Here is a 24,392-nt window from a genome sequence, read left to right as displayed (position 1 = left end):
GGAACCTTCAGCCTGTGGTTGGCGATTGTTGTCAATATCTGATTGGTGGAAACCTTCTCTTTTTCCCTTTAACCACTTGCAGTTTCTCTTCCTTCTTTTTCTCCCATCCAGACCCTGCTCCATGGGCAGAGCTGTGGGGCTTCATTGTTGAGGGACACGTTTTAAGGAGTTGGGGTTTGGGGTTGTTTTTCTTCATTAAAACCTCTCTGGTGAATTCTCCCTCACTTCCTGCCGGCAGCTGGCGTGCTGAGTCGGTGTTTCGGAGAAGCCGGGCCCCTGCCATCCCCCTCATGCTCTTGCCGTGCCTCACTCCCTACCCACCTCCATGTGAAGTAAGCGTGTCAGAGTCTTCTGTGTTAGGCCAGCATTTCTGTATCTTGCTGAGCTCAGAGGAATTCAGGGAAAGGAAATAAAATCCTCTCACTGTTAAGATGCAACCCCTCATTTCTTTATATAAAGCATTCTTCCAGATCTGCTGGGCTGCAAGACTCCATGTCACTCTCTGCTGTGATCCTTTGTCCTCAGCACTGCATTTGGGGTGCACTGGCCCACTGTGGGTGCTACACATGTTCCTATCCCAGTTCTCATTACATTCAGTGGTGGTCTGTGGGGTTCACTTCTACTCTAGCCTGGCGTTTCCTTATGCTCAGTCTGAGACTTGCTTATATGCATATCCTGTGGATCTGTTTCAAGGTTTTCACCAAGATGAGGAGGGGCCAGAAAGAGGGCGGAAAAGGCCTACTGGGTCCATCTTAAACCCCAAGCCAAAGGCCAAGGAGAGGAATGCTGGGGTGGGCATGTTGCCCTTGGTGGACATTCACTAGAGCCTGTCGAGGTGTCCAGTGCAGTGAGTCCGGACAGAGTTGTCTTCCTCCCTCAGTTACCCACTGACCAAGGCAGGCAGGATATGAAGGGGAGCTCAGGTCTCAAATGGGCTTCGTTTAGCCTCCAACTTTGTTGGGGTCAGAGCAGTCAGAGGGGCCCCTAATAGCTTGCTCCCAAGGCCTTTGGCCTCTGATTGCCTGCAGAGTCCAGAGCTGCCCAGGCTCCCCTGGGGGCTGTAAGCCCAGAAGAAGCAGCCTGGCCCTGCCCTGATTCTGATTTCACTCTTCATCATCTACTTGGTGACCTTCAACACATAACTGCCTTGTCAGAGCCTGTTTCCTTGTGGGTAGAATGCTGCCAGCCCCTTGTGGCTGGGAGAGACACTTGGAGAGCAGGCGTGTGTGAACGAGCGCATTACACACAGGGAAGTGGGGACCTGAGTGTGCAGAGTGTGGCCTTCTAGAAGGGAACCTCAGGGATTTTGGAAGTGAGATGTGGATACAAAAACAACCAATGGAAATTAGGCCAGAATCTTCCTAGGAGTTATTTCTGGTGAGGAATTACCTTTCTTTTTTCTTTCTTTTTTAAATTTTTTTAAATTTATTTATTTTTGGCTGCGTTGGGTCTTCGTTGCTGCCCGTGGGCTTTCTCTAGTTGCGGCGAACGGGGGCTACTCTTCGTTGCAATGTGCGGGCTTCTCATTGAGGTGGCTTCTCTTGTTGTGGAGCACGGGTTCTAGGCGTGCAGGCTTCAGTAGTTGTGGCTCACGGGCTCTAGAGCGCAGGCTCAGTAGCTGTGGCACACGGGCTTAGTTGCTCCGCGGCATGTGGGATCTTCCAGGACCAGGGCTCGAACCCGTGTCCCCTGCATTGGCAGGCGGATTCTTAACCACTGCACCACCAGGGAAGTCCCAGGAATTACCTTTTTTTTTTTTTTTTTTTTTTAAGATGTTGGGCTTCCCCGGTGGCGCAGTGGTTAAGAATCCGCCTGCCAATGCAGGGGACACGGGTTCGAGCCCTGGTCCTGGAAGATCCCACATGCCGCGGAGCAACTAAGCCCTTGTGCCACAGCTACTGAGCCTGCGCTCTAGAGCCCGTGAGCCACAACTACTGAGCCCATGTGCCACAACTACTGAAGCCCATGCTCCGCAACAAGAAAATCCACCGCAATGAGAAGCCCGCGCACCACACCAAAGAGTAGCCCCTGCTTGACACAACTAGAGAAAGCCCGCGCACAGCAGTGAAGACCCAACACAGCCAAAAATAAATAAATAAAATAAATTTATAAATAATAAATTTAAAAAAAAGATGTTGGGGGTAGGAGTTCATTAATTTATTTATTTATTTATTTTTGCTGTGGTGGGTCTTCGTTTCTGTGCGAGGGCTTTCTCTAGTTGTGGCAAGCAGGGGCCACTCTTCATCGCGGTGCGCGGGCCTCTCATTATCGTGGCCTCTCTTGTTGCGGAGCACAGGCTCCAGACGCGCAGGCTCAGTAGTTGTGGCTCACGGGCCTAGTTGCTCTGCGGCATGTGGGATCCTCCCAGACCAGGGCTCGAACCCGTGTCCCCTGCATTAACAGGCAGATTCTCAACCACTGGTCCACCAGGGAAGCCCGGAATTACCTTTTTATTTGTGTTTTGTTTAACTCTTTTTCCCAAGGTTGCTTTAATGTGTGTGAGAATCAAAACTCTGGCTTTTTGTGGAAGAAGGAGAAAATTCCATGGGACTCCAAGGTATACAGGTAACTTGGTAGCCTCATGAGAAAACATGTCAACAAGGCAAGGACATCTGGAGATGGCCTGGAACAGCGCCCAGGTCAGGAGTGATAGGCGACTCAGTTACCATGAGCCAGTTAAGTCCTGTGGCCTCAGTGATAGAGCTTGGCCTGCACCTTAGGCTTCTGGTTTCTCCCCGAGCTCCCGGCTCCCACTCTGGGTGAGAAGGTTCTGCTGGCTTTGTCTCAAAGGCCAAGTGCTGGGGAGGCCAGTCAGAGACCTGATGTTCCAAGTGATGGCACATGTACTTCTGGGTGAGCTGACCCCAGGAAAATGGGAATTTTCCAGGGAAGTGTCCCCTTCTCTGCTGTACTGCTGGCTGTTCATCTCCTTGAGTAGAGGTGTTTTATTTTGCCCTATTCCCTTCTTTTATTCAGTGGAGAAAGGAGATTTCAGAGTTCTGCCCATCCCAAAGAGAAGGAACTCTTATATTTCAAAGAGAGCAAGATACACTCTTTCTAGAACAAAGCAGGGCCTAAAAATAGTCACCTCTGACAGTTCTCAGGGCAGGCAGAGTACTCTGGGCCCCTCCAGTCATACTGTTCCAGAAGCTTCTATTCAGAAACTAGTGGTTTAAGTGCTTGAGAGCTCAGGCTTTGAGAAGGCCTGGATTCAAACCTTACTATGTGTGGGACTTCCCTGGCGGTCCAGTGGTTAAGACTCCGTGCTTCCAATGCAGGGGGCGTGGATTCGATCCCTGATCAGAAAAAATATTTTTAAAAAACCTCAGTTTCCTCATTTGTAATATGGGGATTAATTAATAGTACCTAACTCCTGGAGTTGTTATGAAATCTATGTGAGGTGCTTAGAACAGGAGCTGGTACACAGTAAGCCATTATTACTATCACTGTGCTTGGCACTTTATAAAAAGTGAGATCATTTGCTTCTCACAGTAAACCTGCTATGGAAATGATTAGCCTCCAGGTTAAGTCGTGTTGGGTAGAGGGGTCCCCAGGCCAAGGTCTGTGGAACCCCAAAGCTGGAGTCCCATCACACCAGCTGCCTGCCTGTTAGGAAGCCAGTGTTGCTTTAAGATAAAATTCACTACGGTGGGGGCTGCTCCAGCATGCCGGGATTTCCTGTAAGTGACTCAGGCCCTGCAGGGGGGCTGGAGGACAGTTAATTCTGTGATCCAGCCCACACACCCCTGGCCCTCTCAGTCATCTTTATTCCTCCTATTGTTCCCTGTTTCCAGCAGGTTAGGTGTGTCCTAGATTTGCAGAATGGCAAGACTTTTTCACAGGTGTTCTTATTCACCGTGAATGATGACACTTGGGATGCCTAGAATGTTTCCCAAGGGAACTCACCTCTAGAAAAGCCTTAATATCCCCATGTATCACGTATCCAACCCAAGAAGTGTTCTGATGAGGGACCAGTCCTCACGTGTTATCTCAAAATCAACCCTAAACCTACCTTCACTCTTTTTATTTTAACATTATTAACTTTTTAAATTGTGGTAAAGTAAAATTTGCCATTTTTAAAGTGTACAGTTCAGTCTGCCTTCACTTTTTTTTTTTTTTTGCGGTACACGGGCCTCTCACTGTTGTGGCCTCTCCCGTTGCGGAGCACAGGCTCCGGACGCGCAGGCTCAGCGGCCATGGTTCACGGGCCCAGCCACTCCGCGGCATGTGGGATCTTCCCAGACCAGGGCACGAACCCACGTCCCCTGCATCGGCAGGCGGACTCTCAACCACTGCGCCACCAGGAAAGCCCTTCTGCCTTCACTTTTTTTTTAATTTTTTTTAAAATTTTATTTATTTTAATTATTTATTTATTTATTTTTGGCTGCATTGGGTCTTCGTTGCTGTGCGCAGGCTTTCTCTAGTTGCAGTGAGCGGGGGCTACTCTTCGTTATGGTGTGCAGGCTTCTCATTGTGGTGGCTTCTCTTGTTGCAGAGCACGGGCTCTAGGTGCTCAGGCTTCAGTAGTTGTAGCACGCGGGCTCAGTAGGTGCGGCACACAGGCTCAGTAGTCGTGACACGTGGGCTTAGTTGCTCCACGGCATGTGGGATCTTCCCAGACCAGGGCTCGAACTCGTGTCCCCTGCATTGGCAGGCGGATTCTTAACCACTGCGCCACTAGGGAAGCCCATGCCTTCACTCTTGACTTGAGGAATTTTAAATACTCAAGGGAAACTGCTTATGGAAGGAAATTCTACCCCAGATGAAGAAAAAGTCTTCCCCCTTAGAGTCTAACATATTTGGCTGAAAATGTAATTTTTATCTTTAAAAAAAATATATTGAAAAGTGTTTTAGTTCTTAGTTTCGAAATATAGTGTCCTGTGACTCCAACCAGTTGGAGAAAGTTGAAATCTGAAACACTTAACCCATATTCTAGGTGTAACTAACAATTCGCTCATTCTTTATGGTAACAATCACTGCTCAAAATAGTTGAGTGCTGACATTTTCTTGTGAAATACAGACTGTATTTAGACCGTAAGAGCACTGCCTAACCAGGGAAAGCCAGAGCTTAAGGACAAATAGTCCTGAGTCCACTTAACAAATCAGGAGAGTGATCAGAGCAAAGGAAGGAAGGGAAGAGGCTCCAGGTGGCTCTCTTCAAAAGGTGAAGAACTCAAGGCTCTAAGGCTTCTCCCGCCCCCCAACCCCGGAAGAGCTCTCAGTGGCGGCCTGGGAGTTTCTGCCAGCTCGTGGACCTGGCTGCTCTGTCCTCCAGAGAGCCGGCAGATCCGTATCAGGACGCTCAACTCACACTTGCCTGTGCAAGTGCCTCAGACCCTCCTAAGGGAATTCTTACATTGCATTTATTCAGGGGCGAACTTTTACCAGGAGCGTTTGGATTTATCACAGGAAACTTAGTATTGATAAAAATCGGTCAGATGCCCTGTTCATCCATACCCTTAACAGTGCTATAAGAGACCTGGAATCTTTACTCAGAAAGTATCCCTCATTCTTCATTTATTCTGACAGAAATGTCACAAGACAGAGGGGAAAGAGGGGGTGGGGGTCAGGGGTTAGTCTTTAATGCTGTGAAATTACTCTTTAGGCCCATGTAGGATTCCAAAGTGGAATGCCAGCTGGAATTGTGATCACAGCACAAAAATAGAAGCTCCATGAGGGAAGGGACCAGGTCTGCCTTATTCTTAGCTGTACATCCAGTTCAGGTCCTGATGCATACTGGACACACGATACATATTCTTGAATGAAAGCATACATATACCCTCCACATTTTCAAATCAAACGACAGGGACCGGGAACCTTCAAAGTAGTTTTCTGTGGATTTTCTCCAGGAAAGGTATTTGAGTGACACTGCCTAGTCCACCGCCAACTAACCATAACTTTGAACAACTTACCTGCTCTGGGACCTTACTTTCTGTGGTAGAAGGAAGTTAGAATGGCTGGTTTCTAAGGTGCCTTCCTGTGCCATCAGAGGCCTTAGGTGTCCCTCTGGGTACTGATGGACATGACCACATTTAAGTGATGTGATAGAAGAGGGATGAGATAGTGGGGGTGGGGTGAGGGTGATGGTGATGTAGTACTAATAGTTATAATTAATAAATGACCAGAGGCAGGAAACCTCACTCATACCATAAAGAAGCCACTGAGAGAAATCTTAGGGCATCTCCCAATCTTTACCACTTTCTCTTGAAACTTCATCTTTCTGAAATCTTTATTCCTGCCATTTTCACAACTTTCCTGTCTTTAATGAGGAGTACTTGCTTTGTGCTGGGTCCTTTACACAATTGAGCTCATACGGTCCTTACAACAGCCCATTTTACAGATGAGATGCCCAGACTCAGATGTTCAGGAATTTGCCCAGGTCACTCAGTGAGCAGTGCAGAGCAACAACTCTCCTACTTTCCATTTTTCTAGATTACTCTTTTTTTTTTTTTTAATCTTTTTTCCTAGGCTTGCCACTGGCACCAAAATAAAGATGTTTGCCAGCTCCTAATCTCGATAGTGGTAGAATTTATCTTGACATTCACATGGAGAGCTTCAGACTGCCTCCACCAAAGCCTGCTGCATTACTGGAGCCCTTAGTGTTGATTGGCTTAGGGATTACTCTGTAGAGTAGTAAGTTTCCTCATTTGGAGTGTTCACAAAGAGGCTGGATGAGCATGTCTTAGGGTTTTTATAGAGTAGGTGTCCAGTACACAATGAGTGAGCGACACTCATGACTCCAGAATCAGGGAGGGGCCATAACTGTCTGAAATCACAAGTTACCGTCTTGGTTATGACATTAGTAACTGCCCATTGCCTGCAGACTGCCCATTGCCCAGCTCCACGCTGAGGCTGCTGTGCTCTCCCCTGGTCCAAGGTTTTCCAGGGGTTCTTTCCAGCTCATGCACTCCCTTCTGTGGCCCTCCATTCACCTCCCAGAAGTGCCACGGGTGACGTCAGCCAGTCCAGAGCATCCAATCAGCATGAAAACTCCAGAGTTATCACTGGCAGTGTTCCAGCCCAGACCACGTGGAGAGGCCTCGCCTGATGCGTCGTCTGGGGCAACACACGTTTCTAGCAGGCTTCTGGAAGTCCTGAAACTTGGCTTATGCTTCCCCACCCCACACTGGGCACCACTGCCCTTCTCCTTACTTCTTCCCAGTTTGACTGCCCTTAACTCCTGGAGGAGCTACTGCAAGACCCCAGGAAACAGGACACGCCTGCCTGTCTCTCAGTTTGATCAGTGCACTTGCCACGCTCAGGTCGTGGCTGCAGTGTCAACTCTGCTCTTTGTCGAGCCCCAGCTCGTGGCGGGTAGACTTAAGTCCCATGCCCTCCGTGGCCATGCTGGTTCAGCAGCAGCCCTGCGGCTGGCAGCAAAGACATGCACCGTATTGGTGGTGTTTTCAATCCAGCGAGTGTCCTTTCAGTCCCCAGCCGTTTTGCAGGGCCGCTGAGGAGTGGGTTGAACCCCCAGGACATTACACAGAACAGGCATGGTTCAGGTTGTCTGTCCCGGGCCAGCAACCCAGTTCACGGTGCCTGGGGCAGGTGGAGATGGGGGAACTGTATGTGGCACAGACCCCTGAGTTTCCCTGGTGAAGCCCACACATCTACCTGTACCCAGAGCGCCTACTTGGCTCTGTCCCCAGGCTGGGATAATCCAAGTCTGAATTGCCTATTAGCGAAGCAGGCCTACCAAGCCTGAGTTTGAGAAGGGGAGATGGGGAGATCTACAGGGGAGTTGTTCTTAGACTGCTGTGTCCTTCCCTGTGGCCCAGGCCACTTTTCTGCTGGCGGGATGCTGCTCCTTCTACAGCCCACCACTGTCTAGGAGCTAAAGGCCAGCTTCAGGGCTCAGCAGGCCTGCATAGTCTTTTGTCCAGCTCAGTTCGGGGAGCCAGCAAGACTTCCGGGCCCTACAGAGAGCGCTTCTTGCTCAGAGTTTGTAGACTCAAGATCTGAAACTCCTCAGGCCCTGCCCACTCCAGCTCACCCCCATACCAAACCCTTGGGTTATCAGTCTGCCCTCTCCGAGCTGTGGGAAGTTCTTACCTTACAGCTGAGTGAACAGAGCAGGCTCTCTCAGCCCAGCCCCCAGACAGCCACCTGCAGTGCACAGACCCGCTCCTTGGTCCCAGCCTTTCAGATGGGCTTCCTCATGGGAACACCGTCTAATGATGAAGGAAGAAGATTCTCGGGGAACTGGGAATGGGTGGTATGCAAGCCCACGACCTCGCTGGTCAGCAGCAGGTTTCTGGCTTAGCCCCATTGCTGATCGGCAGCAAGCCGGCCTCCCGCGCATTCCGGGAGGGCCTCAGCGCTGCATGGAGCTGGCTGAGAGCAAGCTTGTCATCTGCTTTCCTTTCTCCTAGGAAGATGATGAGAAGCTAATTGAGGAAATCCAGAAGGAGGCCGAAGAGGAACAGAAAAGAAAGAATGGAGGCAAGTGCTCCCCAAGACAGGCCCTGTGCTCACTCCATGTGCACAGGGGACGAGGGGACCCCACTGCCGGCTTGCATCGGGATCCTGGCACTCCACCCAGCCAGGGACCACCGGGGAGTGCTGTCCCTTAGGTGCCCACTTATATACCTCACCCACATATCCAGCTCCCTCTGGGAAAGGCCCTGAAAGCATAGACACAGTTTCCGCAGCTCCTTGATGGCCAGGAGGTCCCAAGGGGTGAGTTGGAGCTTAGGAAGCAAATAGAAGCGAAAGCAGACTTAAAACGACAGTAGGCCCCTCTGAGGTTACAGAGGAATGAAATGGAGTTTCTGTAAGTGGCCATCCACGCCCTGGCTCTAAAGGAAATTCTCTCACAGAAGCTCCACCTTTTCTGAGCTGGATCAGTCTGCCTCCTTCCAAGGTGATCCTTGCGGAGTGTGACACTCGGTGGGAAGTACGGTTTTGTCCTTGGTGATGGCTGGTTAGGGGGCTATGCACCCATGCGTGCATGCTACCTTTTGGGCTTTAATCGGCCTTATTCTGGCCTGGCCACCCCTCCTGTGTCCACAGGGAAGAATGATGCTGAAAGTTGGAGGTTCCCGGTCTGCCCTCATGCTCCAGGCTGTCAGCCTACAGCTCAGGGCCCCTGGGACCAGGATCAGGATATGCAGCTCTGGTCCCAAGCCAGATCCGAGCACAGTGGGATTTAACTGTTTTCTCTACTAAATCCCATCTTCTTTTCAGAGAATACCTTCAAACGCATTGGGCCCCCCTTGGAGAAGCCTCCAGAGAAAGTCCAGAGGATCGAAGCCCTGCCGAGGCCCGTCCCACAGAACCTGCACCAGCCACAGATCCCCCCCTACGCCTTTGTGCACCCAGCCTTCCCCCTGCCTCCTGTCCGGCCCATGTTCAACAACTTCCCCCTCAACATGGGCCCCATCCCAGCACCCTATGTGCCCCCTCTGCCCAATGTACGAGTCAATTACGACTTCGCCCCCGTCCACATGCCGCTGGAGCACAACCTGCCTATGCACTTTGGCCCCCAGCCACGGCATCGCTTCTGACACCCAGGCGCCACCCCTCCCGGGAGCCCCGCCAAGCATCCTGTGCAGGCTGGAGGCTGGATAGATGCTCCTTTGCCCCCAAGGCTGATGGCTGTGTCCATGCCTGCTAAGTAGGGATGACGGACTTGCCTGTTGAATGGATAGGCTGGATTTCTTCCTGGGAAGGGCCACTGCTCCTTGAAGAGTGATCAGCAGGCCAGTACCCTCTGGGTGCCCGTAACAGGATTGGGCCAGAGATAAGGGGGCAGCAAAACCCTCTTCCTGAAGAGTTCTGCCGTCCTAGCAGCCAACGTGGTGGCCCTGGGCCACAAGGTAGCCCGTCTCTATCACTCACGTCCCTGCAGAAATAGATGAAGGGAAATGTTTGCCTCCATCCCCTCCCCCGGCAGACAACAGAAGTCTCTCAGTTAAAAACCACGTAAGCCTTCCTTACCGTAGCAGTGTGATCCATAAATAAAGTGAAATAACAAGTAGTGCGGTTTCAAGAGAGCTGAGAGCTTGGGACCGTGTTGTGGAGGCCTGGTTCTTCTACCCCCCTCGCTCCGAAGCCCACCTAGAGTGAGGTGCACCCCACTGCCCTGAGCCGGTTGGTCTAAGTGGCAGAGCGATGTCCACAGACCTGGGAGCGCCGCTCAGGTTGGGGTGGCTGTGGACCGTGTCCAAGTGCAGTACCCCAGGCCGCCACCACAGTGATTGTTCCAGGGTCTCGCCTCCCCTCTTGATCCTCTTGGATGAGACCACAGAGAGCCATTTCATGCAAAGGAATGTTTGTAGTTTACCTAAAGAAACATTTGCCGTTTACTCACTTTGAACCTTCCCAGTTTTCTGTGGCCTCTACTAGAGTTTCTCTCCCTTGGTCTCTGCAAAGTCAAAGAAACCTGTTGCCCCGCGCCTGGCAGTTGAGGAGGGTGGGATGGTCCTGAAATTTTTGCCAACCACAAGATCCTTTTGAAGTAGCTGTGACAGAGGCCTGGTGGCTCTCCCAGGGAGCCGTGTTTGCCACCACCCAGGTAATGAACAGATTCTCCCCTAAGGTATGGTGGCGCTGGCTTTCCCCAGCAGGTACATGACCCAGGTTGCGCTTGGCAGCTACCCTTTCCTGAGGTCAGGTGAGTCCCCGCCATGTTCCCAGTTGCCTTTTGCTGTCCAGCCCCAGCCAGGTGTTTGAGCCTCACCCCGGCCACCCGCTCTGCAGTACTTCATGCTCCAGCCCATGTGCAGAGCAGAGGCCTCAGTGGGGAATGAACCTGCCTGGCTCCCTGTGTTGGCCTCCCTTCCTCTTGCTGAAGCTCTGATGGCTATGGGGTTCCCCGAAGTTCACACACACAGACCTCAGAGAGGAGGGGACACACCCGGGACCAGGCATCACTGTCTGGTCGGTCACCCATTGCCATCAGCCTCTCAGATGTTTTTCAGAGATTAAAATGGAGAGGTGATGTGCCAGGTTGCCTGTTATTGCTGTCTTTCCTCCGGGTTTGGGGTTTGCGGATAGGTGGCCCCCTGGGCTTGGGGTGGGGGGCGCATGAAGAGAGGCTACACTGAGTCTCTGCTGCCAGGAGCCTTTCCCTACTGGGCTTCCTGCCCCTGCCCTCGGGGCACAGCAACAGTATTTCTTCAAGTACCTTTAAGGCATGTTCCCCGTGCTTCCCCAAGGGAGGGTCCCTGAGGGCTGTGAACTGCCAACAGATGTCCCACCGGATGGGGAGGGTGACCCCAGGTGCTGTCAACCTGCCCCACCGGTGACAGTGCTCACCCCAGCCCACCAGAACCTTCTGGGTCTCTGACCCGATTCATCATCTAACGAAGGAACCAGCTTCCATCTTTGCCCAGCAGCCCAGGGTACGTGGCTCCACGGAGGTCCTGGGGCAGCAGCAAGGACAGACCTTGGGCTGGTGTTGCATGCCCTTGACACTGCGGTCCAGGAACTGCCCTAGGACCTGGCATGCAAAGGTCCAAAGGTTGCTGCACAGGAGGGAGACCAGAATAATTCCCCCAAGGCCAAACTGAAGACTTGTCTTTTGAGATGAGTTCTGGCTGTTTTTAGCCACACAAGGCAGCTAGGGAACCACTCCTGCCTTTCTGAGCCGAGGGCGCCTGATTCCTAACGTTCCTCCTTGAGCCAGGCTGTGGAGTGGCTCGCAGGTCTGCAGATGTAGCACAGTCACTTTTGCCTCAAGTTCTGACCCAAGCGTGAGCCCCCTCATGTCTGCAAAATGACCCTGTAGGTGCCTCGTGTCTTGGAGAAGCAGTCTGTACTAGTGATGGGGTTGGGGAGAGAGGGCGCCATAACCATCAGACACACCAATCAGTGGCTGCAAGATGCAAACGACAGGACACCCCCAGAGATCAGCCCCTGTCTGGGGGACAGAGCAGTCCCGGAGGCAGCCTGGCACCTTCCCCTCTGGGCTGCCTTGCTTGCTCCCTGGAGCGAGAGACTGCCCAGCAACAGTCCCATTCTTGCCTTAAAACTGGAGAGAGGAATCTAGTATTTGCACTTAGCAAAAGATTTTAAAACTTAAAAAAAATGTGCATGACCTGTCACTTTGTATAAAAATAGCAAAAACGATTAGTTTACTAAATTCTTTACCTTCTGGTAGTAAAAATACATAAAATAATTGTTTAAACTACTGTGTTATGTAAAAAGCCTGTACCATATGTAACTTGGTTTTTTGTAAATAAATGTTTGTGCAGACTGCTCTCTGGTTTAGTTTCTCCACATGGCCTGACCAGGCAGGCCCCACGACCCCACAGAGTTACAGGGGCTGCTCGGACTGAAAGCCAGCGGATTCCAGGGGAGTGATAACACTTCATGTAACACTGCTCACCCAGAGCGGAGGTCGGGATGCTGCTGGAGAGCTGCAGGATCTGATCCCAAAGGAGCCCCGAGGGGCTGGGCCTGCTCAGGAGGAAGACCAGGTGATCCATTATGCTAACCCTGCCTGGGTGGCTGCCCAGGTCGGGTTGGGCACAAAGGGGGTTTTTTATTTGTTTTTCAGTACAGAATCCCCTTCAAGAAAGTATGGTCAGCCCCTCTTCCAGGCCCCTGCAGCAAGCCACTGACTCGGCCCTGGAGGTGGATGCAAAAGGGAGAAACCTCACTCAGGAGGCCAGTCCTGAGAACAGGGAGCCCCTAGGCAGTGAAGCTGCAGGTACACCCCCTTCCACACACTTCCTGCCACCTGCCAGGCCTGGAGGGTACCCTGGGCACGGGTGGATCACAGCACGCTCGGGCTCAGATGTTGAGAAAGCACGCTATCCTCTTCTCCACTTGCAGCTTTTTACTGAGTGACATTTTTTTTTTTAATTGCACATCTGAAAAAGGTGTACTGAAGTAAACCCAAGACAAAAGTTACCTGCATTACCAGCTTCTAAATCGGTGTATTTTTAAATTTACCCATGCCATCTAGTTCTTGTTCCTGTACATGTTCCATATTTACAGCAATATCATAGACTATTCTACAGTTTCCATCAGTAGATAAGTAATGTTTTTGCCCCGCAATCTACTGCCATCTTTTTTTCCCATCCTCCATTCAAGTAACCAGAGTCACATTCCTCCCTCTTTACCCCACTCGCCCTCCAGCACATTTCAACATGCACCTGCTTATCAGGGCTCTGGGCCTTTGTTGTTACAAAAGTGGTTTCATACTTTTGGCTGAAACTCACTTTTCTCTCTTTGCAGTCATGGAGTACCCTGCAGGTCTGTGGGTCAATATAGCTCTAATTTGTGCCTTTTATGCCTTCCGTGATATTTCTTTGTATATATTTGCCAACCATTGCCCCATTAAAGAAAATTTGGATGCTTGCAAAGTCTTGCCACCACACACAACACCTCAGTGAACATTCCCTTTGATGTTGCAATAGATAAATTTCCAGCAGTGGAGTTGTGAATCAAAGAATGGGGTGTGTGTGTATTTTTTTTTTTTTTTGAAGTATAGTTGATTTACAATATTGTGTTAGTTTCAGGTGTACAGCAAAGTGATCTGGTTATACGTATATATATCTAGATTTTTAAAAATTTTTTCCGTTATACTTTTTTTACAAGCTATTGAACATAGTTACCTGTGCTATACAGTAAATCCTTGTTTATCTATTTTATATATGGTAGCACGCATCTGTTAATCCCATACTCCCAGTTTATCCCCCACCGCCTTCCCCTTTGGTAACCATAAGTTTGTTTTCTGTGTCTGTGAGTCTGTTTCTGTTTCATAAATAAGTTCATTTGTACTATTTTTTAGATTCCACATATAAGTGATATCATATGATTGTCCTTCTGTCTGACTTACTTCACTTAGTATGATAATCTCTAGGTCCATCCATGTTGCTGCAAGTGGCATTATTTCATTCTTTTTTATGGCTGAGTAGTATCCATTGTATATATGTACCACATCTTCCTTATCCATTCATCTGTCGATGGACACTCAGGTTGCTTCCATGTCTTGGCTATTGTAAATGATGCTGCTAAGAATGTTGGGGTGCATGTATCTTTTCGAATTAGAGTTTTTGCCTTTTACAGATATAACCCCAGGACTGGGATTGCTGGATCATATGGTAACTCTATTTTAAGTTTTTTAAGGAACCTCCATACTGTTTTCCATAGTAGCTGCACCAATTTACATTCCTGCTAACAATGTAGGAGGGCTCCCTTTTCTCCAGGTATATTTCAGTAGCTTTGCCAGATTCCTCTCCTGCAAAGCTGTGTCAACCCACCACAGGTGAGAGCCTTGGGCTGTGCTCTTGCCCCTCATTGGCACATCTTTGTGACCATGGTCCACCCTGCTGTCCTAAGTCATGCCCTCTGTAATCTGACCTCATGGAGACATCACTTCTATTTTCACCTCTTTCTTTAGGTAAAACTGCTTTTAGGTCAGGAGCATTTGTCATTGTAATGTCCAAACTTTTATTTTTTCCATCCTTAAAAAAGTGTCTTTTTTTAATATATTTGCCAATTGTAAATGTTTTTAAATGGAAAAAAAAATTGAAAACACAGAAAAGTATAAAGAAGAAGTGCTTTGTTACCCAAAGGTGACTACTAATAATATTTTGATGTGTTTCCTTCCAGTGTATTTATTTTCTGTGATATATATGGTGTATTTCACAAAACCAGTAAGCCAGATGTGCAGATTTTCAGTCTTTCTTGAGCAGTAACAAGGTACGTATGAGCAAGTGCTTCTGAAACATGATTTTTAATTAGCTCCTTGTTTTATAACCTCTTGCTGCAGGCTCTGTTAGCATTCTCTTTGGGCTTATTAAAATCTCTTTCCTGAAGGCTGGTGCACAGCCAACCCTCCCCAGCCTGCTGGCCCTTTGTTCCCATGACCCCTGGTGGGAAATGGTCACATCTAAATCCCCATCTGTGTCATCCCTCTTAGTCAGGATTACGTTGGAGAACCAGTTCCTCTCCCTTCATCAGCACATTTTTGGCAAGGACTGATCACTGGCTTGGCTTGGCTTTGCCTTAGAAGGTGCCAGTTAAAACCCTCGTGGCATTTGTTGAGACGTGGATGGATCTAGAGACTGTCATACAGAGTGAAGTAAATCAGAAAGAGAAAAACATCGTATATTAACGCATATATGTGGAACCTAGAAAATGGTACAGATGAACCAGTTTGCAGGGCAGAAATTAAGACACAGATGTGGAGAACAAACGTATGGTCACCAAGGGGGTAAAGCCGGGTGGGTGTGTGTGTGGAGGTGGTGGTGCGATGAATTGGACGATTGGGATTGACATGTGTACACTGATGTGTATAAAATTGATGACTAGGGGCTTCCCTGGTGGCGCAGTGGTTGAGAGTCCGCCTGCCAATGCAGGGGACAGGGGTTCGTGCCCTGGTCCGGGAAGATCCCACATGCCGCGGAGCGACTGGGCCCGTGAGCCATGGCCTCTGAGCCTGCGCGTCCGGAGCCTGTGCTCCAGAACGAGAGAGGCCACAACAGTGAGAGGCCCGCGTAGCGCAAAAAAAAAAAAAAAAAAAAAAAAAAAATTGATGACTAATAACCTGCTGTATAAAAACTAAAATCCTTGCGGCACTGAGACCATGCCCCACGCCCTGCACACAGTGGGCACCTGTGCACGCGCCACTAAATGGTACAGGCTTAGGCTGGGCCTCAGGAAGGCGCCACTCAACTGGGTGGGCTTGGGCTGTCAGGCTCCGCAGCAGTGGTGACAAAAAACATGCCACTAAAACACCAGACCGCAGGAACAGAAGACGCAGCAGGAGGCTCCCATGGGCTGGGGAGGTGGCCTAGAGGAGGTGCCTGCAGCCAAGAGGGTGGGGAAAGACCCCAACCTGGCTCCTCTTCATCGCCTAGGGCTTGTCAGTAGGTTGGGTGCGGCGACAGGGGGAGTAGCCTCCTGCCCCTCCGAGCCCTGTCTCCGGCCCTCTGGGCGTCGGGTAGCAGACCCGGTGCTGTCCCTCCTCCCCTCCCCTCCAAGCCCCCACCAGGGCCCAACCGAGCTTCTCCCGCCCCGGAGCCAGCGGCCCCCTTCCCCCGCCGCTGCTCCACCCGCTCCTCCGCGGCCTCGGCAGCAGGAAACCACCCCGAGCAAGAGAGCGCAATGGCTAGAAACCGCCGCGGGCAGCTTTGAGCCCTGCTGCGGTTTGTCTGAGACTGCAGCCCCGTAGATGGCCTCCCAGGGTCCCTCGCCCCTAGCGGCCCGAGCTTCCCCCCAGCACGACGGGCGGGGGCTGTCAAGGGCTCCCCGGGGCCGGCGCACACAAACCACCTCGCGCAGCGCCCAGCGTGCCCCAAACCAAGCCTGTGGCCCGCCCCCTGTGCGCGGCTCGCCTCTCACGGCTGGAAGAGGCGCCTGGGGGGGACTGTGGCCGCAGCCTTCTTAAATGGCTCTGTCCCTCCTTTCTCTGTTGGCCCCAAGTCTGGTCCTCTCTGTCTCTCTCTCTCTCTCCCCCTCCCCCTCTTTACTCATTTCTATCGCGTTTAAGGCCACTTACCAAAAATACATATGATATAAAAACAAACAGAGAAACCAAATTGGAACAAAAGCGAAGCTATGATTATAAAATGAACACAGCCCAGAGTTAGGGCTCTGAATCACCTCCACCAGGCGTCCTTACCCAGTCTTCAAAGGCAGCTTCACCTCGCATGCTGAAACGCATGAGTTATAAGGGTCAATGTCTCTATAAGACGGAGACATGCCCATAGCTCAAGGGAAGGGCACTGTGCAGGCAGAGGCACATCTTGGCGACCTGCTGGAGGCCCGGCTGCCCCTGTCCCAGGCACCCTGAGGGCCAAGCCTGCTCACAGCCTCAGACCTCGGGGAAGCTGACACCTCCCCCACAGACATATCCTTTCTCTCCCTTCTGATGGGGAGTAAGGCCAAAAAGGAAGCCTAGAGCGACCTTAAAGCTGGGCGTTCCTACCCAGCTCTGCCATTTCCTGCCTCTGAGACACAGCCCAGTCCCCTGACCTCTATCCTCATGAGGCACTAACCATCTTTGATTGATTCCCTACCTTTGGAATATTTTCCACAGTGCCTGCCTCCCTGAAATCCCAGGAGCACCATTCTGCCCAGCTCAACATCTCCAGCACCAGTTCAGGGTCTGGGGTGCTCAGGCAATAACTGTTGGAAGAAGAAATCTGTGAAATGAGGATAAAAAGACCCACCTCAGAAGGGGGATGTAGGGCATCAAATGAGATAGTGTATGTGAAGATGCAGCCCGACCCACAGGAGCCACGCAAATGTTACCTTCATTGTTTTTAGGATCAGAAAATGTGAGTGAGTGTTCCTTCCACTGCTGGTATGGTGGGCAAGTCACCTGCCAGCTGGAGCATCCATTCCCCCATCTGTGAAGTGGAGGGGTTGGCTGGGTAGCCTGAAAAGCCCTCCCTGCTCTAATGGGCTGGGGTTTTACAGGTGTCCTGATGGTGCAGATATCAAGAGCTGGGGTTATGAATCTACAGAGATGTCTCCCTAGAATGTGTTTAATACCATGATAATTGAGCATTATTCATAAACAGCCAAAAAGTGGAGACAATCCAAATGTCCATCATCTGATGAACGGACACACAAAATGGGGTCTCTCCATACAACGGGATATCATCTGGCCGTACAAGAAAGAAGTCCTGACACCTCCGACAATGTGGATGAATCTTGACAGCATTGTGCTAAGTGAAAGAAGCCAAACACAAAAGGCTGCAGATTGTGTGATTTCATTTATATGAATCAGCAAACCTATATAGACAAAAAGTAGATTAGTGGTTGCTCAGGGTTGGAGGGGGCCATGGAGGGATAGGGGGTGACAGCTAAAGAGTGCGTGCCAAAAAAAAAAAAGAGTGCGTGCCCTCTGCTTTTGGAGCGAAGAGTCTTAACCACTGGACTGCCAGGGAAGTCCCTACAGTCTTTCGTTTTGAGGTGATGAATTTATGGTATGTGAATTATCACACAATAAAGATGTTATTTAACAAAAAGGAGAAGGAGAAGAAAGAGGAAGGAGGAGGGAGGGAGGGGAGAAATACCACTTCTGGCCATGTGGAGTAACAAGGATGACTGGATTCACCCTTCCCCCTTAAGTAACTAAAAAATCAGACAAAATATATGAAACAATAGTCTTCAGACAGTGGACAACAGGAGCAAAGTCAGTGACCCCTGAGACAAGAGAAACAAATGAGGTGAACTCTACAATTTCCCAGCCTCCTTTCTGGAGAGTTGTCCAGGCTGCAGCACAGGAGCAGGAAGCCCTGGCGGAGACCAGTGGACTCCCAGAGTTGAGGAGAGTTGAGAATTTGGTGAGACCGAGAATCCGCAGAGCAAAAGAGCAGAAAAGAGGGGAGAGCTGCTCTAGGGGTCTGCAGAGGGGCCTCCTCTGTCTTCAGCTGACAATTGACGAGTTAATGCATGTGAGGACCCGGTGCCAGGCCAGGAAATAACCAGCAGAAAGAAGCAGACTAAACGACCCACAAAGGCCACACGGCACTGGGAATAGTTCATGTTCCCCACAGCAGAGCAAAGAATCTAAGTGCATGGATCAGGGCTAGAATTCTCAGAAAGATGTCACCACCATAGTGGGCATGAAAGGCTGAAGGGCTGCTTTGGCCCCAAATTTAAAAGCAAGCCTCCAAACGATCAAGCTGTTCCAAGTACTTTAACTTCAACCCAGAGCAAAAACATATGAAGCTAACAGACATTAAAAGAAACGCAAAGAAAAGAAATTCGGACTTCCCTGGTGGTCCAGCGGTTAAGAATCCACCTTCCAACGCAGGGGACGTGGGTTCGACCCCTGGTCAGGGAACTAAGATCCCACATGCCACAGGGCCACTAAGCCCATGTCACAACTAGAGAGCCTGCATGCCACAACTAGGTAGCCCACATGCCACAACTAGAGAGAAGCCTGACTGCCACAACTAAGACCCAACACAGCCAAAAATTAATTAATTAAAATATTTTTAAAAAGAGAGAAAAGAAATCCAGCATATAACAACATGAAAATCTAAATATCTGTCATCGGATCAAAAATTACAAGGCAGGCAATGAAGCAGGAAAATACAACCCATATTAAGGATGGAAGAAAATCAATCGCTAGAAGCAAGAAGATACAGTTAGTGGACAAGGACATTAAAACAGCTGTTATAGATAGATGTAAATCGATTCCCTCAAGAAGGCAAAAGAAGACATGAGCATGATAAAAAAAAACAGGGTGGGAGGAAACCCACCCAAATTAAACTTCTAAAGATGAAAGTATACAATGTTTTATATTTTTAAAAGAATACCCTGTGTGGAATTAATAACAGATTAGATGCTACAGGGGAAAAAAGAAAAAAAAAAAGGTTACTGAACTTGAAGACAGCAATAGAAACTATCCAAAACAAAGAAACACACCAAAAAAAAGTGAAAAAAATAAACAGAAGGGGAAGGGAGCCAGACAGGGCACAGCCTACACCCTCAAAGAGGACAGCCTCTGTGGGGAGGACCTTGGCCCACGTGAGTGAGGGGACTGGCTGACCATCAGCCACCTTGGAGCCCCCTTGAGCACATCTGGAGCTGCAGGGACCCAGGGCCTCCTTGATTACCAGCTCTTTTTCTTTTTTTCTTTTTAATAAATTTATTTTATTTTTATTTTTGGCTGTGTTGGGTCTTTGTTGCTGCGCACGGGCTTTCTCTAGTTGCAGTGAGCGGGGGCTACTCTTAGTTGTGGTGCACTGACTTCTTATTCAGTGACTACTCTTGTTGCAGGGCACTGGCTCTAGGCATGCAGGCTCAGTAGTTGTGGCGCATGGGCTCAGTAGTTGTGGCTCGCGGGCTCTAGAGCGCAGGCTCAGTAGTTGTGGCGCATGGGCTTAGTTGCTCGGAGGCATGTGGGATCTTCCCAGACCAGGGCTCGAACCCGTGTCCCCTGCATTGGCAGGCGGATTCTTAACCACTGCACCACCAGGGAAGTCCCGGTTACCAGCTCTTTGATGAGACTTTATCTGGAGCCCTGGAAGATGTATGAGGTTTTTATTTACACCCCTCAAATCTGCCAGTGGTGCTTTGGGAAAGGAGGAAGCCCAGCAGGCAGGAGCCCCCTGGGCCAGACACCCTGTGTTCCCAGTTAGCAGACTAACCCGAGCACAGTGCTGATGGCACACACCAACACACGTAGGACCCGGCTTCTCACCTCTCAGCTTGGCAAGAAGCTTCAAGAGTGATTCCATCCACGTTGGGAAAAGTGTAAAGAAACAGCCACAGCTGGGCAGGGGCCGGGGGGAGCGTCTTTTGGGGAGGCCATCAGACTACATCTATCAAAACGTCAAGTGACCCAAGAATTTTAATCCTTCCAGGAATTTACCCCAGAGACTTGTAAAAAGGCTCCTACCCACCATTGTTCCATTCAGCCATGTTTGTGCCAGTCATGACAGATGAGAAAGGATGTGAACGTCCGTGAGCAGGGGACGAGGTAGATAAGACAGGATGTCACAGGGCTGAGCGTGAGAAGACAGAGTGAGGTCTGTCTGGGCAGATAAGGAAAACCGGCATGTGTTAGGTGACAAGTGAACGGACGGAGCAGTGGACGCATACGATGCTGCGTGTGTCAAAAAATAAAATAAAACCCTCGTGCACCATTGCTGGGAATGTAAAATGGTGCAGCTGCTATGGAAAACATTATGGCAGTTCCTCAAAACATTAAAATTAGAATGGCCACATGAACCAGCAATTCCACTTCTGGGTCTATGCCCAAAAGAATTGAAAGCAGGGCTTCCCTGGTGGCGCTGTGGTTAGGAGTCCGCCTGCCAATGCAGGGGACACGGGTTTGATCCCTGGTCTGGGAGGATCCCACATGCCGCGGAGCAACTAAGCCCGTGGGCCACAACTACTAGAGCCCACGCAACTAGAGCCCATGCTCCGCAACAAGAGAAGCCACTGCAATGAGAAGCCTGCGTACCACAACGAGGGGTAGCCCCCGCTCTCTGCAACTAGAGAAAGACCGCAAGCAGCAACGAAGACCCAATGCAGCCAAAAATAAATAAATAAATAATTTAAAAATTAAAAAAAAAAAAAAAAAAGAAAAGAAAGCAGGGGGACTTCCCTGGTAGTCCAGTGGTTAAGAATCCACCCTTCCTCTGCAGGGGGCATGGGTTCGATCCCTGGTCGGGGAACTAAGATCTCACATGCCATGCCGTGCAGCAAAAGAGAAAAAAAAAGAATTGAAAGCAGGGTCTTGTACACCTATGTTCATAGCAGCATTATTCACAATAGCCAATAGATGGAAGCAACCCAAATGTCCACCGACAGATGGGGCGTACCAGTACAATGGAATAGTATTCAGCCTTTAAAAGGAAGGAGATGCTGGCACCTGCTACAGCATGGATGAACTTTGAGGCCATTATGCTGAGTGAAATAAGCCACTCACAAAAGGGCAAATACTGTATGATTCCACTTGGATGAGGTCCCTACAGTATCACATTCATAGAGGCAGACAGTGTAAGGGTGGGTGCCAGGGGCTGGGGGAGGGGACAGAGTGTCAGTTTTACAAGATGAAGAGTTCTGGAGATTACGGTGGCGATTAGGTGATGGCACAACAATGTGGATATTCCTAACATCGGTGAACCATTAGAAATGGTTAAGATGGCAGCTTTTGTGCTAGTGTATTTTACCACAATTAAAAGTTATTTAATTAGTTAACTGGAATAAAATAAATACAACGGGGGTCATGATAATAAGTGCATAACAACATAGGCCGTAGCAGCCATGTCGGTGCCCCTCACATATCCCCTCGGCTCCCCCTCTGCAGCAGAGGTGCTGCCTTCCAACCCCCGCGCCACCCTCTGCCCCCCGCCCAGCAGTCCCCCAGCTGCAGGCACGCATCCGTCCTGTCCACACAGGGGAAGTCCAGAGTACAGCTTGGCGCTCTAGAAAGCAGCCCACCATGATGGAGAGGTTTGGTGGTGACAGGCTTGCGTCCCTGCTCCCCAGGGAAGGCTCTGCAGTATGTTGTCCTGATCTCCTGAACCACCCAGAGGGCTTCAGGGCCCGGTGCCCACGGTGCTGCCCTGCCATTGCCTTCCTTCTCGCCTCCTCTCCCTGTCCCCGGGTCACCTCCAAAGTAGTCACTTGGCCTGAACGCTGGTATCCATCTGTTTCTGGGCGAACTGATGACTTTGAGTGCCTGTGTGCCGGTACATACTTGTCATGTTTGTTGATTTTTTTTTTTTTTTTTTTTGGCCATGCTGTGCGGCATGTGGGATCTTCCCCAACCAGGGATCAAACCCGCGTCCCCTGCGGTGGAAGCGCGGAGTCTTAACCACTGGATCTCCAGGGAAGTCCTGTTATGTTTGTTGATTTTTTTATTGAAGCATAATTGACTTACAACGTTGTGTTGGTTTCAGGTGTACAACATAGTGTACATTGGATTATACATAGTATACATTACACTAATGTACTATATACGTTACAAAATGATCACCACAAGTCTGGTTACCATCTGTCACCATACAAAGTTATTACAATATTATTGACTATATTCCCTATGCTGTACCTTTCATTCTGGTGATATTTATTTTGTAACTGGAAGCTTGTACCTCTAAATCCCCTTCACCTATTTCACTCATCCCCCCAATCCCGCCCTTCTGGCAACCACCTGTTTGTTCCCTGTGTCTGAGTCTGTTTGTTTTGTTATGTTTGCTCATTTGTTTTGTTTTTTAGATTCCACATATAAGTGAAATCGTATGGTATTCGTCTTTGACTTATTTCACTTAGCATAATACCTCTAGGCCCAGCCTCATTGTCGCAAATGGCAAGATTTCATTCTTTTTTATGGCTGAGCAGTATTCCATTGTGTGTGTGTGTATGTGTGTGTGTGTGTGTGTGTGTGTGTGTGTGTGTATCACATCTTCTTTATCCATTTTTATCCATTCATCTATTGATGGGCACTTAGGTTGTCTTTATATCTTTTTTTTTTTGGTGGTACGCGGGCCTCTCACTGTTGTGGCCTCTCCCGTTGCGGAGCACAGGCTCCGGACGCGCAGGCTCAGCGGCCATGGCTCACGGGCCCAGCCGCTCCGCGGCATGTGGGATCTTCCCGGACCGGGGCACGAACACGTGTCCCCTGCATCGGCAGGTGGACTCTCGACCACTGCGCCACCAGGGAAGCCCTGTCTTTATATCTTGACTATTATAAATAATGCTGCTATGAACATTGAGGTAGATGTATCTTTTCGAATTAGTGGGTTTTTTTAAAAATAAATTTATTTATTTATTTTTGGTTGCGTTGGGTCTTTGTTGCTGCATGTGGGCTTTCTCTAGCTGTGGCGAGCGGGGGCTACTCTTCGGTGTGGTGTGCTGGCCTCTCATTGCAGTGTCCTCTCTTGGTGCAGAGCACAGGCTCTAGGCATGCGGGCTTCAGTAGTTGTGGCACGTGGGCTCAGTAGCTGTGGCTCACGGGCCCAGTTGTTCCGCGGCATGTGGGAATCTTCCCGGACCAGGGCTCGAACCCGTGACCCCTGCACTGGCAGGCTGATTCCCAACCACTGCACCATCAGGGAAGCCCCTTGATTTAGTGATCTTCGGGTAAATACCCAGGAGTGGGATTGCTGGATCATATGGTAGTTCTCTTTTTAGTTTTTTGAGGACCCTCCATACTGTTTTCCATAGTGGCTGCACCAATTTACATTCTCACCAACAGTGCATGAGGCTTCCCTTTTCCCTAAAATTCCTCTCCAACACTTGTTATTTTCTGTCATTTGGAGAATAGCCATTCTGACAGGTGTGAGGTGGTATCTCATTTTGACTTTGATTTGCATTTCCACCTGTTAGGCTTTTATATAAAAATTCCAGTTGTACCACGAACTGGGTGTGTGACCTTGAGCAAGTTACTTAACCTCTCTGTGCCTCAATTTCTGCACCAGTAAGTGGAACAACAACAGTACCTACCATGCGGGGCTGTTATAAGGTCTGTATTAATTTCCTGGGGCCACGGTTACAAAGTACCACAGGCTGGGCGGCTTAAACAAAAACATATATTAGCTCACAGTTCTGGGAGCCAGAAGTCTGAGATCAAGGTATCAGCAGAGTTGATGTCTCCTGGGCCTCTCTCCTTGGCTTGCAGACAGCTGTTTTCTCCCCCTGTCCTCACATGGTCATCCCTCTGTGCCTGTCTGTGTTCTAATCCCCTCCTCTTTTTTTTTTTGGCTGCGTTGGGTCTTCGTTGCTGCACGCAGACTTTTCTCTCCTTGCGGCCAGTGGGTGCTACTCTTCCTTGCGGTGCGCAGTCTTCTCATTGCGGTGGCTTCTCTTGTTGTGGAGCATGGGCACAGGCTCAGTAGCTGTGGCACACTGGCTCTAGAGTTCAGGCTCAGTTGTTGCGGCACACAGGCTTAGATGCTCCGCGGCATGTAGGATCTTCCCAGACCAGGGCTCGAACCGGTGTCCCCTGCATTGGCAGGCGGATT

General features: G+C 49.8%; 1 protein-coding gene across 3 annotated transcripts in view; it reads left to right on the top strand.

Annotated features, from left to right (window-relative positions):
• The window catches only part of RNF216 (ring finger protein 216), a 172,192-nt gene extending 159,988 nt beyond the window's left edge, over positions 1-12,204 (top strand). For all 3 annotated transcript variants that reach the window (XM_030846620.2, XM_030846617.2, XM_030846618.2), the window contains exons 16-17: positions 8,376-8,445; positions 9,190-12,204. In XM_030846620.2, coding sequence (XP_030702480.1) covers positions 8,376-8,445; positions 9,190-9,509 — 390 coding nt within the window. In that variant the 3' untranslated portion in view covers positions 9,510-12,204. The remainder of the gene's footprint in view (positions 1-8,375; positions 8,446-9,189) is intronic.
• The last annotated feature ends 12,188 nt before the right edge of the window (positions 12,205-24,392 follow it).

This window comes from Globicephala melas, chromosome 15 (genome assembly GCF_963455315.2).
Source record: "Globicephala melas chromosome 15, mGloMel1.2, whole genome shotgun sequence".
Lineage (NCBI taxonomy): Eukaryota > Metazoa > Chordata > Mammalia > Artiodactyla > Delphinidae > Globicephala > Globicephala melas.
The sequence above is the reverse complement of the archived record's forward strand: the minus strand, read 5'-3'. Positions and strand labels throughout refer to the sequence as shown.